This window comes from Physella acuta, unplaced genomic scaffold, assembly GCF_028476545.2.
Source record: "Physella acuta isolate Inbredline_101_S28 unplaced genomic scaffold, ASM2847654v3 ptg001513l, whole genome shotgun sequence".
Taxonomy (NCBI): domain Eukaryota; kingdom Metazoa; phylum Mollusca; class Gastropoda; family Physidae; genus Physella; species Physella acuta.
In genome coordinates, this window is record NW_026733028.1 from 70,001 (window position 1) to 89,928 (window position 19,928).

At 34.9% G+C, this 19,928-nt stretch overlaps 1 protein-coding gene and 1 long non-coding RNA gene across 2 annotated transcripts; both read right to left on the reverse strand.

Moving 5' to 3' along the window:
- Positions 1-6,678: 6,678 nt before the first annotated feature.
- LOC131928511 (uncharacterized) lies at positions 6,679-10,764 on the reverse strand. Its single transcript, XR_009383788.1, has 3 exons — positions 10,658-10,764; positions 9,806-9,839; positions 6,679-7,516 (listed from the first exon to the last, which is right to left on the reverse strand). It is a non-coding gene; the product is annotated as an uncharacterized LOC131928511 (long non-coding RNA).
- Positions 10,765-11,230: 466 nt separating this feature from the next.
- On the reverse strand, positions 11,231-12,307 carry LOC131928513 (histidine-rich protein PFHRP-II-like). The gene has a single exon (XM_059284579.1). It carries the CDS (start codon positions 12,305-12,307, stop codon positions 11,231-11,233), a length of 1,077 nt encoding a protein of 358 aa, XP_059140562.1.
- Between the last annotated feature and the right edge of the window lie 7,621 nt (positions 12,308-19,928).

The following is a 19,928-nucleotide window of genomic DNA, read 5'->3' on the forward strand; positions in this document are numbered from 1 at the left end:
TCTATCTATCTATCTATCTATCTATCTATCTATCTATCTATCTATCTATCTATCTATCTATCTATCTATCTATCTATCTATCTATCTATCTATCTATCTATCTATCTATCTATCTATCTATCTATCTATCTATCTATCTATCTATCTATCTATCTATCTAATCTATCTATCTATCTGTCTGACAAGAACGCTCTAGAGAAAAGACAAGCAATTTAAAAACATGCATAGTAATTCGAAAAACGAAGTATGACGTCGACACATTTAGCATGGAGTTGAAAATAATCTCAAGGCGGAAAGTGCACACAGTAATATAATGACGTCATTGATTATCGCGTAAACATTGAATAAAAAGGAAATGTCTAATCTAAATGGTTTGCGTGAAGAGTTTCTTGCATACAATTCTTCAAGTAGGGGCGAAGCCCCACCCCACGCGTAAGAACGTCTGAGCCCCCCCCCCCCCCACCCCCCTCCCCAGCTCAAAGGAAATTTCTTCATCGATACTCTATAATAAAATTACCGCCTAATTAATGTGTCTAATCTAAAAAGTGGTTTTCTTGCAATTTCTTTAATGCAATTCTTCGGGTAGTGGCTAAGCGCGACACCAGTGTTTCTTTCAGACTTTTTCCTCCCCGGAGAGGGGTGGGGGTACTTGGAATTTTCGGGGGCGGGTGTAGAATTTTCGGGGAGGGGGCGGACACTGGAAAAAGTATATAATTATATTTCGTTGAATGGGACGGTAGACATGTTTTTTTAGGGGGGGGGGGGTGTGGGGTGGGGGGGGGGGGGGGTGGGGGGTGGTTTTAATTTAGACTTTTTCCTCCCCGGAGAGGGGTGGGGGTACTTGAAATTTTCGGGGGCGGGTGTAGAATTTTCGGGGAGGGGGCGGACACTGGAAAAAGTATATAATTATATTTCGTTGAATGGGACGGTAGACATGTTTTTTTTAGGGGGGTGGGTGGGGGGTGGTGTTTGTGTGTTGGGGGGGTGGTGTGTGTGGGGGGGGGGGGTGAGGGTGGTGTGTGTGTGGGGGGGGGGGGGTGGGGTGGTTTTAGTTTAGAGAAAATAGACAGCACTATCATCCTAGCGCCCGGTGTATCCTTCCTCAACGGGCCATTTTTCTCGTTTTATAAAGTTTATGTATTTAAAATGGATTAAAAATCATAACTATATCCCGAGTTCCCATTCCCTGTTGTTTTATATAAGAATATTCGAGAAAGTTTAGGGGAGATCACTCCCGGTTTATTTATTTCACAACACGGAAATAATGCACAAACACCAATGTTATTTGTATTTACATTCTGTTATCCTAAATACAAACATTGAAACAATACGTGTCACAACTTTTTCTATTCTTAAACCTGACCGATTTTTCTTTTCTTTTAATCTAGGTTCAATGTCTTTCGTGACACGTTAATTAGTGGGAATTCCCGATCTGTCCAGAACTGGGCTCGACATATATGACACGTCTTGAGTAGTAGAAGGCTTTCTCGCTTGGCATAAAGCTGTAAACAAACTGTACATAAACCTGGAATAACCATCTCCCGATATTGCGTGCGATTTCAAGTAATAAATAAATTTTTCATCCTTTTAGGTGCAATAGCGTTGGTTTTCATTTAAACCAATGATTATAATGGCGATGATTATTGAAAAAATAATTTTTATTGTCGAATATCAATTTTAACTTGACGACACTGATTCAGCACCGTAAAGTGCTTCGTATGTGTTATTAGAAATTCATATTTTACTGTTGCAATTTATGTATGGTGCGCCGGTCCCTGCTACAACGGGAATTGAGGCAGATCCAGTTGCCCCTCTTCCCCCCCCCCCCCCCCACCCTAATAGTAACATTGGTTGCATAAACAAATGGAGGCTTGTTGCAAGGCAGTAGTAGTTTCTGTGTGTGTGTTGTTGTTTTTGTGTGTGAACTTGCTGATTGAAGAGGTTATGTGGTGATAAACAATGCCCAGCTATTTTAACTTTTCTGATTACATAAAGACACTCTTTAGTGCTGAGTTGACTCAAGAAACCTTACAAGTTCGAACCAAAGAACCGATTTTTAATACGATTTTATTTTATTTTTATAGACAATTTGATCAAAGAATTGATAAGTATACAGCCATGAGGTACTAAAGAAAACTTTATGGGCTTACAGTCTATAGTGCAGTGTTCTGCCGTGATATATCAGGTCTTTGGCAAGAATGATTCCACCTTTGCTTCTAACCCTACTTGTGTATTGTGTAACCTTTAATAACTACATGAAATTTGTTATAAATAATAAAGTTTGTTTCTTATAAAACATACATAAATCATTGTGGACCATTCGTTAAATAGAAGTGTAGCAAACATACAATAACTCCCAAAAAATCACCAAAAATAACAAAAAGAAGACTACTATTTTCGAAGCGGTAAATAGGATGCTACAAGAAGCGATATTTTTTTTCCTATTAGTGAGATGTGGGTGGAGTCACGAAATCCCCCTCAATCTAGTATACAGGGGGCGTCACAACCATGAAAAATTTAGAAAACACAGTGCAATTTAGAATTTTGATGGTACGTTTTTTTTTTTCGCACTAAGAATCTTTTTTTTATTAAAAACTATTGTTCTGCAATTTTTAGCTGATTTAGGCAGTGTAGTAGAGACATCTTCCTGATTTAACTGGTTGCAAATTTGACGAGTTTTTTTTTTCTGTAAAAAAAATTTTTTTTTTTATAACAACAATAATTCTAAGTACCATTTCTTTATTATAATGAGATGAATTCTAAACTACAAACACAATAAGATTGCATAATAAAGACTTCTTGAGCTAGTGTTTTAACATTTTATTTAAGTATGAAATCGAATTTGTTTATTTAAGCAAAATTAACAAATTAAAAATAAATTCTAGGACAACAACATTAACATATTTAAAACAACCTCAAACTGTACAAGTAATATCGAATATGCCCAAATGTACTCATTTTAAATAACGAGTATAAAAATATAAAAAAAAATAATTGCGAAATTAAAGCAAAAACTGATGAGAATTTGGCAGTCTTACAGATATTAATTACCCAAATGAAATATTTTGGAGTATAAAATAATTTTAAAAAAAAAAACATTACGTTGAAGTTGTCTTTCTATAAAAGGCACAATTTAAGTATTTTGATACAACAGTTGGCAAAGTTTCATTGATAAAAGAATAAAAATATGCTTGGAACAAATAAAAAGAATATAGAGGACGAAAAGAGGGTTGTTCTAACATTACAAGAATTGTAGTTGTAACCAAGGAATCATTTGAAAGAAATGGTTGAGGGTATACCCTTTACGAGTATCAGACAGGAAAAATATAAATTTTGATAATTATGGCAAGATAGATTTTCTTTTAATGCAGCACTTTTGAACCAGTTTTATGGACGAACGACATTTCTAGAGACTTGGGCCAGGGCAATAGACCGTGCTATAAAGGATCTGGGTTCGAATACCTAGAATGCAATAATACTATACACACTATTAACATGCATGCGTCATATGTTGAAAGGACTATTTAGCAAGAGTAATTTTAGATGGCCAAACCAAGATATCAAATGCTACAGAAGTTGTATTTGGTATTGCACGTAAGCAGTAAACACACGTATATTCACATAACACATAACAATAAAGTAATATAGTTTGTAAAACTGGTCATACGGGACTAAATATAATTACGTAGATATTAAAAATCTTTACTTTGGTAAGTTTTGTATATATAAAATAAATACAGATTTATCTTTCTTTGTACGAAGATGACAAGTTTAAAACATACAGTACTCAAAATAAGTGTTAAACAATATCAACAAATTAGAGTATGAAAACAAGAATTTTAACTCATGTTAAGCAGTTTGTAGCCTACAGGACATTCTGTTACCGACATATCTCTTTACTTTTAATACTTGGGTCTTTGGAACATGAGGCTTATATTTAAAATTGCTACCGGAGAACTAGACTATTCGTGAATCTAATATATAAAGCTCAATTTTGTATGTAAAGATAAGTTTGTTTGTTTGTCGTTGACATACTTCCATGGATTTAAGTGTTAGGATATTATCGTGCTCATAGTCTAAATTTATGAGTTAAAAAATTACTATTGAAATTGTTGGGAAATAATTTTCATTTTTTAAACTGTTAGTAATAATTGTCGGCATGTTCATTAAACATAATTTTAAAAAAATAACAAAAATTATAATTATGCATTAAAATTATTTATATTTAGTCCTTTAGCACTTACTTCCCTTTGATAAATTAGGAAAACACAATTACTTCCCTTAATAAAACATTGCATTAGTGGAAAAGAATTTACTTTTTATTACTTTGTTTTGGTGTTGGGAAAAAAATAATTACATAATTAGCGGGGATTGATCAAGTGCAAATGTTGTAGGTATTTTACGAATAAGCTTGGAGTATTATAATTGTTCATTTGGTTTGGTTTGGCACCTACATTCGTTTAAGTGAGTGCAAAAGACTATGAATAAGTTGGGGTACTGTAGTCGATTATTAAGCTGAAACAGGCGATTCTGCCCCGGGCTAGACTCTGAGCACTTTGCGTTTATGTTCGCGTTAGTGTTTTCTTTGTGTTTAGGTTGGGTTTGCGTCAGTGGTTGCGTTTTGATTTGGTTCGTTTTTGTTCTTTCTTTTTTTCGTTTTCGTTTGTGTTTTTTTCTTTGGGTTTGTGTTTGTATTTGTGTTTGTGGTTGGTTTTGCGTTTGGATTTGGTTTTTTTTTCGTTTGCTTTTTCGTTTGTGTTTTTTTCTTTGGGTTTGTGTTTGTGGTTGGTTTTGCGTTTGGATTTGGTTAGTTTTCGTTTGCTTTTTCGTTTGTTTTTTTCTTTGTGTTCGTATTGGTGTTTGTGATTGTGGTTGGGTTTGTTGTTAGGTTTTTGTTTTCGTTTGCTTTTTTGTTTGTTTTTTTCTTTGTGTTTGTATTGGTGTTTGTGATTGTGGTTGGGTTTGTTGTTAAGTTTTTGTTTTCGTTTGTATTTGTAATTGTGTTAGCGTTATGTTTGCGTTTTGTTGTTTTGGTTGGATGTGGTTTGGATGGGCAATGCCGGGTTTATGATGATTACTAAACACACAGGTAACGGTCTTTAACAAAAAGGTTTTTCACAGAAGCCAGAGCAGGGCCTGGCCGGGACGGCTAGTATATAAATAAAATACAAATCACAATAATTTTTATGTGATTTTTGAGGGTTTTGATATTGTGGTTTTAACAAAAAAAAAAAGCTTTACAATAGCTAATAAAGCACCAGTGGTTTGCAGAGGCGTAGCGACCCTTCCCTGCGCCCGGAGACAAACTTTCAATTTGGCGCCCCCCTCGGGAGCAAATTTTGAATTTGCACTCCCCCTCAAATTTCCGATTTGCACCCCCCCCCCCCCCCACCTCCACTCAAACTGCAAAAATGCAGCTAAAATGACATTTTAATTTGTTTTTACAACCGATTAAGGCGCCCCTTAAGATCGGCGCCCGGGGACATATGTACCCCCCTGCCCCCCCCCCCCCCCCCCCATCGCTACGCCTCTGGTGGTTTGTTTTCCTTACGGTATCTCTTAAGCCCCCCCCCCCCCCCTATTTTTCTCCAGAAAGATACAGGTTACATAGAAAATATACATTTTTATCCTTGTCCGTCCTTCTAATTCTCAAAAACCCTTCGGAGAAAAAGTTTGAAAGAAATACTCCAATGCACTATATCAAATGTCCTGTCTAAGGACTTACTTTAATCCTACATTTCGGCCATGTGAGAGGATAAAACATGGTTGGTTATGATGGTATTCAACAAAATATGTACAAGTCAAATGAATGTTGAATACTAGACGGAAATACTTCCTGCCTTTTAAAAACGTTTGGATTAAAGCGCCATTTGTAAGCCATGAGATGAATCACTCATACAATCGCATGTTCAAGTAAAACATATTTTTCTAGTAGTTAAGATTCAGTATTTTATTTCCCGAAATTAGTTGATCAACCGAATTGTGTGTCAGAAATAAAATGTATTATATTTTAGGGAGCAACGCTTTATTTAAACATTTTGCGCGCAGAAAGCGACGACAGCTGATGACGGGAGAGCGTTTTGAAGTTTTTTTTTCATGGGGAACAACTCATTTTTGTGGCCTCTGTTTTGTAAATAAAATGGCTTGTCATTTTAACACAATTTAAAGACGGTCAGGTATTTTTTCCAATGATTGTCTGAATGCTTGCGAGAGATAACTAATTCACAGTGTAAACCCTATTCAGTTTTATTTATATATACTTTTTGTTACCACCGCGTGACGCGATCTGATGCGATCTGACGAAATAACTTTTAATCGCTGGCTGTTTTTAAAAGATGGGTCAACATTTATCACAATTCGGCTACTGTTTATGTTTTTAAAGTTAAAAAACCACTCATTTTATTGTCATAAGCGATCGCTGGTCCAGACTATGTTATTTTTAGCGAGCGTCGGCTTTATATAAACAATGTCTGGGTAGGAGGTGATGACATGTGGTATCTATAAGTACGTGTGTGCATGTGTTAGATATTTTGAAAAAAAAATGTGAAGCTTTTGATGCAAAAATTAAAACTTTTTATAGCGTTTTTATAGCGAAAACTAACAATTAAGCAGTACATTTGGGGGCCCCTCAAAATCAGGGGCACTGACTGCAGCCCTTTTAGCCCCCCCCCCCTCTCCGTCTTAATACGCTACTGCGTACCTGTTGACAGTATTTAGTTTATCAAATAAGTTAAAAATCAATTAGAAGAAAAATATACTTAAATTGTCTTAAACTAACAGTTGTCTCTTAACAGAAGCAATTGTTAAAATTGTTATGTGAAAATAAATAAATGTGCATCATGTAAGTATTTAGCAGATGAATCATTTTTAAAATCAATATTGCGAAAACAGCCAATATAAAATTAAAAAAACAACCTGTAATATTACAGGTAAGCGTTATAAAAGCGCTGCCTACTTTGGAAGATTGTCGAATAACTTGCTCAATTGGTCCTTCTGTATACTCTCTTCCGTGCTTGCGTTGTCAAATAAAACAATTCGATTGTTACATTTCCTGATCAGTTCTATAAGTTTTCCCTCACAAAAACTAAGATATTTTTCCAGTACCCACGGTTTCTTATCACCCTGCCTGAATACAATTACACAAGAGTCGGTAAACAAATTTGGACCAAAATGTGACTCGTAGAACTCTACAGTATTATCGTCGTTCAACATTTTTTGTCCTATCCGGAAAACGTAGAGAAAAACATGTCTGTCGGCTTTATTACGCCGAATATATTCAAGTCTTTTCTCGACGGTTTCTATCATGTCATCTGTGACTTTCTTACTTGTACAGCACAGCCCTGGGCCGTCGACCACAACATACTGCTGGCCCTGGAAGTTTTGAATGGAGGATGGTGTGAGCTCAGTAGTCACAGCATCTGAACTCGGGGATGCTTTGAATGATTCACTCATAAGGATGCTGTTCGCTGTCGAGCTTTTTCCACTTCCGCTTTCTCCAATGACATGAAGATGTAACCTTTACAAAAATATAAAAAGATATATATATATATATATATATATATATATATATATATATATATATATATATATATATATATATATATTAATATATACGTATATATATATATACATACATATATATATGTATATATATATATATGTATGTATACATATATCTATATTAATATGTATATGTATATATATGTATATGTATATATATGTATATGTATACATACATATATGTATACATATATATATGTATGTATATATATGTATATGTATGTATATGTATGTATATATATGTATGTATATATATGTATATGTATGTATATATATATATATATATATATATATATATATATATATATATATATATATATATATATATATATATATATATATATATATACTAGCGTACCCGCCCCCCTCGCGTTGCCGCGGGGATAGAAGAAAGTCTGACGAAATATATTAGAACGATATCACCAATGCATTACCAATCATATGTTCTTAGACGCGTGTCCTTCTTTTCTAAAACTGTGTTATTTAAATGTTAACCATGCCTGCGCTTGGATAATAATTATCGGGACACGGGTTTTCCTACACTACCATATGAAAACCTTCAGTGTATATTAATCACTCACCGAGATAATGAGGTAGAACACACTTCGGTGACCACCCATGTGCCAAGGACGTAGAGGGGCGCTCTCAGGAGCCCCCCACCCCCTGATTACACTACCGCATAGGCGCAGCGTACGCCCCCTGGCTCCTTAAAACTAACTGATGCTATATGCTATCGTTACTAATGGTCTATTATTAGATGCTCGATCTCAATTTCTGACTGGATCGTCTAATAATAGATGCTTATTGCATCATTCGCAAAGTGACGAAACTCTACAGTAGGCTCCTCATATTCAAAAAGTTATTTTTTCATCTTTCGCAAGGCGACGAAACTGTACAGGATTTCCTCGCATTACAAAGTTATTTTTTAGAAGCCTGTTGTTGTTTTACCGCTGAATATAGTAGTACCTCTTACTCGCTATGCAGGACGCTCAATTAACGGATGCCAAGTGCCAACATAGTCGCTCTAAAACTCTGGGCGCCAAACCGTGTATTGACGAAAATTGTACCCTACATGGCGCCGCCCATAAGAAACTTAAGTTTTCTTTTTCGCATAAATATTCTCGGGAGTATTCTCATCTACTCCTTAAAGTTTCATGGCACTCGGATGAACCGCATCCGAGTTTTATTTTTTATATACCGTGTATAGAGAAAAAAAATCGCTCTCCCCTGGCGCGCCGCCCTTGCAATATTAAAAAAAATTTTTTTTTGCAGAACCCTACCATTGAGATCATCTAATTATCTCCCCAAAGTTTCATGGTACACGGATGAACGGTGTGAAACCGAAATGGACTTAAATTTTTAGAAACCGTATATAGAGAAAAATAACACCCTCCCGTGGCGCCGCCCTTGCGAAATTAAAAAAAGGAGTTTTTTACAGAAATAATCCATGGTGTGTTCTAATCAACTCCCCAAAGTTTGATGGCGATCGGATGAACGCCGTAAAACCGCACTCGATGTTTAATTTTATATACCATATATAGAGAAAATTGCATCTTCCTGTGGCGCCGCCCTTGTGAAAATAAAAATTATTTATTTACAGAACCCTTCCCTAGAGTGTTATAATTAACTCCCCAAAGTCTCATGGCTATCGGATGAACAGTGTGAAATCAAAATAGACTTTTATTTTTATATACCGTATATAGAGAAAAACAAATCGCGCCCTCCCGGGGCGCCACCCCTGCGAATTTGAAATTTTTTTTTTCACAGAAACCTCTTCAGGAATATTCTCAACAACTTCCCAAAGTTTCACGGCGATGTGATAAGAGGTGTGGTAATGCATAAAAGACACATAAACAGACACACACACAGACACACATACATTGCTTTTTATATATATTGATATATATATATATATATATATATATATATATATATATATATATATATATATATATAATATGTACATATATATATACATAATATTATACATATGTATATATATATATATATATATATATATATATATATATATATATATATATATATATATATATATATATATATATATATGTATATATATATATATACATATGTGTGTGTATGTATGTGTGTATATGTGAGTGTGTGTGTATACTTATATACTTAAAATGAGAAAATACATTGTAACTTTCTCCCCAAAACAAAATCCTGCCTACGCCACAGATTGGAAACAATTAACTAAAACAACTTGGAGGAAAGAACTAACCTCTTGTGTTTAGTAGTGCTTGCGCCTGTGTTATCTGTGAATGGACAAACGACAATAAATACATCAACATAATAAAAACTAAATAAATAATTAAATAAAAAAATAATCAAACTTTCTTGTAGCACATTAATTGCAAGGATGGCACTTTCAATGCAATAGAGCTATAGAATTAGTAGGTAGAGTATGTGGTAAAACTTATCGTTATTTAAGAAAACGCAAGTATGATCCAATACATACATATGACATTTCGTTCACCTAAAAAGGTAGACCTACTCAAGTTATCATTTTTTAGAATGAATTATAGTTTAATTTCCTGTAAGGAACGGAGTGGTCGGATGGTAGAGCTAACAACTGCCAGCCCAAACGGATCCTGGTCTCTAATCTACAGGATGTCCCTGAGTCCACTCAGCTTTAATGGGTACCTGACTCACATTAGGGAGTTGAGGTTCGCCAAATTCATTGAAACAGATGAGCTATCTGGTCCAAGAGTCTTGGGCACTTCCGGAAAATAGATCATGTCAAATTCTAGAAATCGCTAAAAAGTTGATCGAAACCTTTGAGTAGTATTTCATATTAATATTTGTCTTCTTAGCTGAAACTGTATTCGAGTTATCGTGCTCACAGTATCAACAACAGCATACTCAAATACACACACATAGACACACACACACACACACACACACACACACACACACATACAGAAAAGATTGCAGAAATTGATGTATTCGACTCAGGGAGGTATAAAACGTCGAGTTTTGTGAACATCTCGATTTCGATTTTTGCAAGATGACTTTATTTCCCTCCCCCTATATTAATTTATATACGTGAAAGTAAAAAAAAAAGGCAACTTACAGTCAGTATCTGCTTGTGGTGGGTATCTGAAATTAAATCAACATTACATTCTGCTGGTACTGATTTGTCCACGGGAGGTGGCAAAGTATTTATGAGGCGTACATGCAAAACTATGTTCCTATAAAACAAATGCTTTTGCTTGCAAAAAGAAAATTAAGTGCAATTCAAAATGACATTTCTAGCCTCCTCGAAAGTAATGACGCCTCTGATTCATTTTTTAGCAACGTTAACATGTTGTTTATTTTGTATTTCTTCTTTAATTTTTATTTTACTAAGTGTTGCTCAAGATTTCTCCAGTCTGAGAAGTTCTTATCATTTTTTACAATGCCTAGGCATTTTATGTAATGTCTAGGAAAGTAAGAAAACGCAGATATTTAATACCTTGCTTCGCAACGACAGGGATTGTATACATTACCGAGGTATTCTATAGAATCCCAGGTTTCATACATTGCCGGTAATATAGCCATTAATAACAGCCACCTAAATTAGAACACTCTAATTAACACACCACACTAGTACAGAGCACACCCAGTAAACAACACATATGACCTAATTAATTAGTCTAAATGTTACTCACCCTTTAAGGAGATGTTCTTTCTCGTGTAACCCTACATCGCTGGTACACCCATCATTGACGTCATCATCACTGACGTCACAGCCACTAACGTCACCATCACGGTCAGGATCACTAACACGATCGTACATGACTTGACCATCACTAGCGTGACCATCAATGGCGTGAACATCAATGGCGTGACCATTCATGGCGTGACCACCACTGGCGTGACCATTCATGGCGTGACCATTCATGGCGTGACCATCAAAGGCGTGACCATTCAGAGCGTGACCACCACTGGCGTGACCATCAATGGCGTGACCACCACTGGCGTGACCATTCATGGCGTGACCATCAAAGGCGTGGCCATTCATGGCGTGACCACCATTGGCGTGACCATCAATGGCGTGACCATCAAAGGTGTGACCATTCATGGCGTGACCACCACTGGCGTGACCATTCATGGTGTGACCATTCATGGCGTGACCATTCCTGGCGTGACCACCACTGGCGTGACCATTCATGGTGTGACCATTCATGGCGTGACCATTCATGGCGTGACCACCACTGGCGTGACCATTCATGGTGTGACCATCAAAGGCGTGACCATTCATGGCGTGACCACCACTGGCGTGACCATCAATGGCGTGACCACCACTGGCGTGACCATTCATGGTGTGACCATCAATGGCGTGACTATTCATGGCGTGACCATCAATGGCGTGACCATCAATGGCGTGACCATCAATGGCGTGACCATTCATGGCGTGACCATCAAAGGCGTGACCATCAATGGCGTGACCATCAATGGCGTGACCATTCATGGCGTGACCATCAAAGGCGTGACCATTCATGGCGTGACCATCAATGGCGTGACCATCAATGGCGTGACCACCACTGGCGTGACCATCAATGGCGTGACCATCAATGGCGTGACCATTCATGGCGTGACCATCAATGGCGTGACCATCAATGGCGTGACCATCAATGGCGTGACCATCAATGGCGTGACCATCAATGGCGTGACCATTCTTGGCGTGTCCATCATTTACGTCAATATTTGTGCCGTTACCGTTTCTAACAAGACAATTCATGTGGTGACCATAACTTACGTGACCACCATCATGGGAACGCCCTATAATTGTAAAAAAAGCACAATTTTAATGACATGAGAAATAAAACTTTTGCTTCAACCACTACCAGCTCATATTTTACAGAAAGTCACTGCAAGCCTTGAGTTTACTTGTAATAAAGTAGTGCAAGACTTGAGTCTACTTGTAATAAAGTAGTGCAAGCCTTGAGTCTACTTGTAATAAAGTAGTGCAAGCCTTGAGTCTACTTGTAATAAAGTAGTGCAAGCCTTGAGTCTACTTGTAATAAAGTAGTGCAAGCCTTGAGTCTACTTGTAATAAAGTAGTGCAAGCCTTGAGTCTACTTGTAATAAAGTAGTGCAAGCCTTGAGTCTACTTGTAATAAAAATGCTGATAAAACGAGTGTAACACTATTTGGTTTCCTTGTGTGGCTATTTAATGAGAGCTCACAAATGTGCGTAACTTTAACTTTTACGGTGGAACGGCGAGGCCTAAACGGTTGAGCGCTAGGCTGCTAACCCGAAAATCTCGAGGTCGAAACCGGGTTCAGAGTATTAGTGGTAATTTAATAAAAATTTGTAAGATTAAACTATAATAAATATTTATTTTTCTCAGTAAAAAATTAACGTTTCATTTTGGCGTTACTCCATTGTGTTGTTCAAAGTGTTCCGCACCCCTCTCTAGCCTTGCTACGCCACTGCGTGCTCGTTTTACATAATTACATTTTAAAATTTGATAGGTATTGTACTAACCTTTCATATTTTATGTTTTTATGCAAATGTGATATATGTAATAAAATACAGTATGTTGATACTAGGTAGCGGTGAATTTAACTTCTCTTGCAATTAGTAATTGTTTTAGTTTAGGGTACTCCGAAAATAGCATAAACTTTAAACTGTATGTTGAACGATTTGGTTTTAGCAACGATTACTTGACCATGACTGACGTTAGCCTTTATAATACCACTAATCCTCATCGTGATCTGAATTATAATCCTATTTTTAGCATCAAAATCATTAGAACATTATTTTGATACGAAATAGTATTTCCACATGTAGCAAACAAAAAGATCTACAACACTTTGCTACATTTAATGACGGCGTTAAGGCCTGGAATAAGCCTAACCCAAAGCGTTAACTGTGTTTAAAAGCGAAAAAAAGCACTTACTGTCATTAGGATTCGAACAAAGCCTGAAATGAAGTGGAAGACAGAGGTTGTATTAGCAAGTTTCCAACACTAAACTAAATGTCCCAAAGGACAATCTAGATTCAAACAACCAAAAAGAACTTAAAACTAGTAATCGTATACACAGAGGCCAAATGCTCAGCAACGAACGAAAAGAAACAAAATTGCATAGAAAACTTTTTAATAACAAGCTTTTATGTAATAATGCACTAAAAAGGAGAAAATAAACTATTTTATTTAAATATAGTTCATAACAATATAAATAGTGCGAAATATTTGTTAGACACCATACAAATTTCTGAAAATTTTAATTAATTCATAAAAAATTAATTAGGCATCCAATAAAGTCAAAATTGATGTCAGATTGAATAGTCTTCAAGTCGCGACCCACGTGCCAACTTTAACAAATCTGTCAGTTAGGAATGACCGAAATTCCGTTCGAGCGTTTTGATCTATGACGACAGAATGTCGACAGACAGACAGACATTCGATAGACAGAGGAAGAAAAGCTTGTAATGATAATGTAAGGTGTAGGCTTTGATAAAAACAAATTACTTTACAAAACAAATTAGTACACTATTTTTTATTTGTTAATATACCTATATACCGATCTTATTTTCTGTATTGAAAAATCACCTTTATTCATGGATTTGCAACATAAATGTTATTTATATAGTTTTTATTGTCGTCTTTTTTATAAAACTATTATGTTACCATTACATTTTTTTTATAAAAAACGTTTTAATAACAAACTTTTATGTAATAATGCACTAAAAAGTAAAAAATAATTTATACCCTTCTATTAAATTACTATAAAGAAAAGCGTGGGCCACTTTAGTATCTATTGGATACCTTTACTAATATTTAGGAAGAGACCCACGCTTTTCTTTATAGTAATTTAAATAGTAGTGTATAATATATTTTCTACTTTTTAGTGTATCCTAATATATAAAAGGCCATGTGCGCTCTTCTCTCTCTCTGTCCGCAAAATATTTTCGCCGGACATCACATCAGAATCTTCAGCGATATATCGAGAACTTGATACGGACTTTTGTTGAAAATAATATGTTAGATGTTTTAAATGTATAACCACAATTTTATTTAAAGAAGAAAAATAAAAAATAAAAGCGTATTCGAATGTAGAAAAACAATTTTATTTATGTAACCGGAAAAGTGTTTATACTTGGGACAAGAACGCATTTAACAATGACGTCGCTTATTGTTTACACTAAAAAAAGAGCACGAAACTGATGACGTCATCTTCCGAGTTTAGAATAAAAAGAAATGGAACTATTTCATTCAAATATGATTTAGAGCTATGTACGCTATGAAATGTATACAGTACGATTTTCTCGGCCTAAACTTTAAAAAATTATTTCATCTATCTGGATTCTAGATCTAGAGATTCTAGATCTAGAGATTCTAGATCATCTAGATCTAGAAATTCTAGATCTAGATGAGCTAGATCTACGGAAAAACTAGACTTACACAGATGTAGACCCTACCTAGATCTAGAATCTATTCAAATAATAAATTTCTATACTAAAGTATTTTAGGCCTTAATTACTTTATTGAAATCTTTGTTTATCTATGCAATTTGCTAATCTCTATAATATATAAAGCTAAGTTGTCGGGTGCCCGATAGGCACTTCCCGGCGCCGCAGGCGCTTCAAATTTAGCAGGATCTTGCCTTGGGGCGACAGAACACGGGGGCTGGTTGGCCGAAAAGTCTACGATGAGGGGGTCAAAACTGACCTCGACTGACCGGCGCCTTATATGGGCGAATTAATTAGGCATTCAAATTCTCAATGCTATCGAAAACCTAAGCGAAGCTGGGCAGCATGCCTAGTTATTACATAAAAGCTTGTTATTTAAACGTTTTTTTATGATATTTTTTTAGTACTTTACATGTTTTTATTTACAATAGAGTTACGTGACTAAAAACCATTGCGCGCTTATTAAAGGCGGTGACGCGCTTTTGAGTGTTGAGTAGTTGGATAGAACTGCCTACTAATTTGGTCAAAATTTTAATTAATTCATAAAAAATTAATTAGGCATCCAATAAAGTCAAAATTGATGTCAGATTGAATAGTCTTCAAGTCGCGACCCACGTGCCAACTTTAACAAATCTGTCAGTTAGGAATGACCGAAATTCCGTTCGAGCGTTTTGATCTATGACGACAGAATGTCGACAGACAGACAGACATTCGATAGACAGAGGAAGAAAAGCTTGTAATGATAATGTAAGGTGTAGGCTTTGATAAAAACAAATTACTTTACAAAACAAATTAGTACACTATTTTTTATTTGTTAATATACCTATATACCGATCTTATTTTCTGTATTGAAAAATCACCTTTATTCATGGATTTGCAACATAAATGTTATTTATATAGTTTTTATTGTCGTCTTTTTTATAAAACTATTATGTTACCATTACATTTTTTTTATAAAAAACGTTTTAATAACAAACTTTTATGTAATAATGCACTAAAAAGTAAAAAATAATTTATACCCTTCTATTAAATTACTATAAAGAAAAGCGTGGGCCACTTTAGTATCTATTGGATACCTTTACTAATATTTAGGAAGAGACCCACGCTTTTCTTTATAGTAATTTAAATAGTAGTGTATAATATATTTTCTACTTTTTAGTGTATCCTAATATATAAAAGGCCATGTGCGCTCTTCTCTCTCTCTGTCCGCAAAATATTTTCGCCGGACATCACATCAGAATCTTCAGCGATATATCGAGAACTTGATACGGACTTTTGTTGAAAATAATATGTTAGATGTTTTAAATGTATAACCACAATTTTATTTAAAGAAGAAAAATAAAAAATAAAAGCGTATTCGAATGTAGAAAAACAATTTTATTTATGTAACCGGAAAAGTGTTTATACTTGGGACAAGAACGCATTTAACAATGACGTCGCTTATTGTTTACACTAAAAAAAAGAGCACGAAACTGATGACGTCATCTTCCGAGTTTAGAATAAAAAGAAATGGAACTATTTCATTCAAATATGATTTAGAGCTATGTACGCTATGAAATGTATACAGTACGATTTTCTCGGCCTAAACTTTAAAAAATTATTTCATCTATCTGGATTCTAGATCTAGAGATTCTAGATCTAGAGATTCTAGATCATCTAGATCTAGAAATTCTAGATCTAGATGAGCTAGATCTACGGAAAAACTAGACTTACACAGATGTAGACCCTACCTAGATCTAGAATCTATTCAAATAATAAATTTCTATACTAAAGTATTTTAGGCCTTAATTACTTTATTGAAATCTTTGTTTATCTATGCAATTTGCTAATCTCTATAATATATAAAGCTAAGTTGTCGGGTGCCCGATAGGCACTTCCCGGCGCCGCAGGCGCTTCAAATTTAGCAGGATCTTGCCTTGGGGCGACAGAACACGGGGGCTGGTTGGCCGAAAAGTCTACGATGAGGGGGTCAAAACTGACCTCGACTGACCGGCGCCTTATATGGGCGAATTAATTAGGCATTCAAATTCTCAATGCTATCGAAAACCTAAGCGAAGCTGGGCAGCATGCCTAGTTATTACATAAAAGCTTGTTATTTAAACGTTTTTTTATGATATTTTTTTAGTACTTTACATGTTTTTATTTACAATAGAGTTACGTGACTAAAAACCATTGCGCGCTTATTAAAGGCGGTGACGCGCTTTTGAGTGTTGAGTAGTTGGATAGAACTGCCTACTAATTTGGTCAAAATTTTAATTAATTCATAAAAAATTAATTAGGCATCCAATAAAGTCAAAATTGATGTCAGATTGAATAGTCTTCAAGTCGCGACCCACGTGCCAACTTTAACAAATCTGTCAGTTAGGAATGACCGAAATTCCGTTCGAGCGTTTTGATCTATGACGACAGAATGTCGACAGACAGACAGACATTCGATAGACAGAGGAAGAAAAGCTTGTAATGATAATGTAAGGTGTAGGCTTTGATAAAAACAAATTACTTTACAAAACAAATTAGTACACTATTTTTTATTTGTTAATATACCTATATACCGATCTTATTTTCTGTATTGAAAAATCACCTTTATTCATGGATTTGCAACATAAATGTTATTTATATAGTTTTTATTGTCGTCTTTTTTATAAAACTATTATGTTACCATTACATTTTTTTTATAAAAAACGTTTTAATAACAAACTTTTATGTAATAATGCACTAAAAAGTAAAAAATAATTTATACCCTTCTATTAAATTACTATAAAGAAAAGCGTGGGCCACTTTAGTATCTATTGGATACCTTTACTAATATTTAGGAAGAGACCCACGCTTTTCTTTATAGTAATTTAAATAGTAGTGTATAATATATTTTCTACTTTTTAGTGTATCCTAATATATAAAAGGCCATGTGCGCTCTTCTCTCTCTCTGTCCGCAAAATATTTTCGCCGGACATCACATCAGAATCTTCAGCGATATATCGAGAACTTGATACGGACTTTTGTTGAAAATAATATGTTAGATGTTTTAAATGTATAACCACAATTTTATTTAAAGAAGAAAAATAAAAAATAAAAGCGTATTCGAATGTAGAAAAACAATTTTATTTATGTAACCGGAAAAGTGTTTATACTTGGGACAAGAACGCATTTAACAATGACGTGGCTTATTGTTTACACTAAAAAAAGAGCACGAAACTGATGACGTCATCTTCCGAGTTTAGAATAAAAAGAAATGGAACTATTTCATTCAAATATGATTTAGAGCTATGTACGCTATGAAATGTATACAGTACGATTTTCTCGGCCTAAACTTTAAAAAATTATTTCATCTATCTGGATTCTAGATCTAGAGATTCTAGATCTAGAGATTCTAGATCATCTAGATCTAGAAATTCTAGATCTAGATGAGCTAGATCTACGGAAAAACTAGACTTACACAGATGTAGACCCTACCTAGATCTAGAATCTATTCAAATAATAAATTTCTATACTAAAGTATTTTAGGCCTTAATTACTTTATTGAAATCTTTGTTTATCTATGCAATTTGCTAATCTCTATAATATATAAAGCTAAGTTGTCGGGTGCCCGATAGGCACTTCCCGGCGCCGCAGGCGCTTCAAATTTAGCAGGATCTTGCCTTGGGGCGACAGAACACGGGGGCTGGTTGGCCGAAAAGTCTACGATGAGGGGGTCAAAACTGACCTCGACTGACCGGCGCCTTATATGGGCGAATTAATTAGGCATTCAAATTCTCAATGCTATCGAAAACCTAAGCGAAGCTGGGCAGCATGCCTAGTTATTACATAAAAGCTTGTTATTTAAACGTTTTTTTATGATATTTTTTTAGTACTTTACATGTTTTTATTTACAATAGAGTTACGTGACTAAAAACCATTGCGCGCTTATTAAAGGCGGTGACGCGCTTTTGAGTGTTGAGTAGTTGGATAGAACTGCCTACTAATTTGGTCAAAATTTTAATTAATTCATAAAAAATTAATTAGGCATCCAATAAAGTCAAAATTGATGTCAGATTGAATAGTCTTCAAGTCGCGACCCACGTGCCAACTTTAACAAATCTGTCAGTTAGGAATGACCGAAATTCCGTTCGAGCGTTTTGATCTATGACGACAGAATGTCGACAGACAGACAGACATTCGATAGACAGAGGAAGAAAAGCTTGTAATGATAATGTAAGGTGTAGGCTTTGATAAAAACAAATTACTTTACAAAACAAATTAGTACACTATTTTTTATTTGTTAATATACCTATATACCGATCTTATTTTCTGTATTGAAAAATCACCTTTATTCATGGATTTGCAACATAAATGTTATTTATATAGTTTTTATTGTCGTCTTTTTTATAAAACTATTATGTTACCATTACATTTTTTTTATAAAAAACGTTTTAATAACAAACTTTTATGTAATAATGCACTAAAAAGTAAAAAATAATTTATACCCTTCTATTAAATTACTATAAAGAAAAGCGTGGGCCACTTTAGTATCTATTGGATACCTTTACTAATATTTAGGAAGAGACCCACGCTTTTCTTTATAGTAATTTAAATAGTAGTGTATAATATATTTTCTACTTTTTAGTGTATCCTAATATATAAAAGGCCATGTGCGCTCTTCTCTCTCTCTGTCCGCAAAATATTTTCGCCGGACATCACATCAGAATCTTCAGCGATATATCGAGAACTTGATACGGACTTTTGTTGAAAATAATATGTTAGATGTTTTAAATGTATAACCACAATTTTATTTAAAGAAGAAAAATAAAAAATAAAAGCGTATTCGAATGTAGAAAAACAATTTTATTTATGTAACCGGAAAAGTGTTTATACTTGGGACAAGAACGCATTTAACAATGACGTCGCTTATTGTTTACACTAAAAAAAAGAGCACGAAACTGATGACGTCATCTTCCGAGTTTAGAATA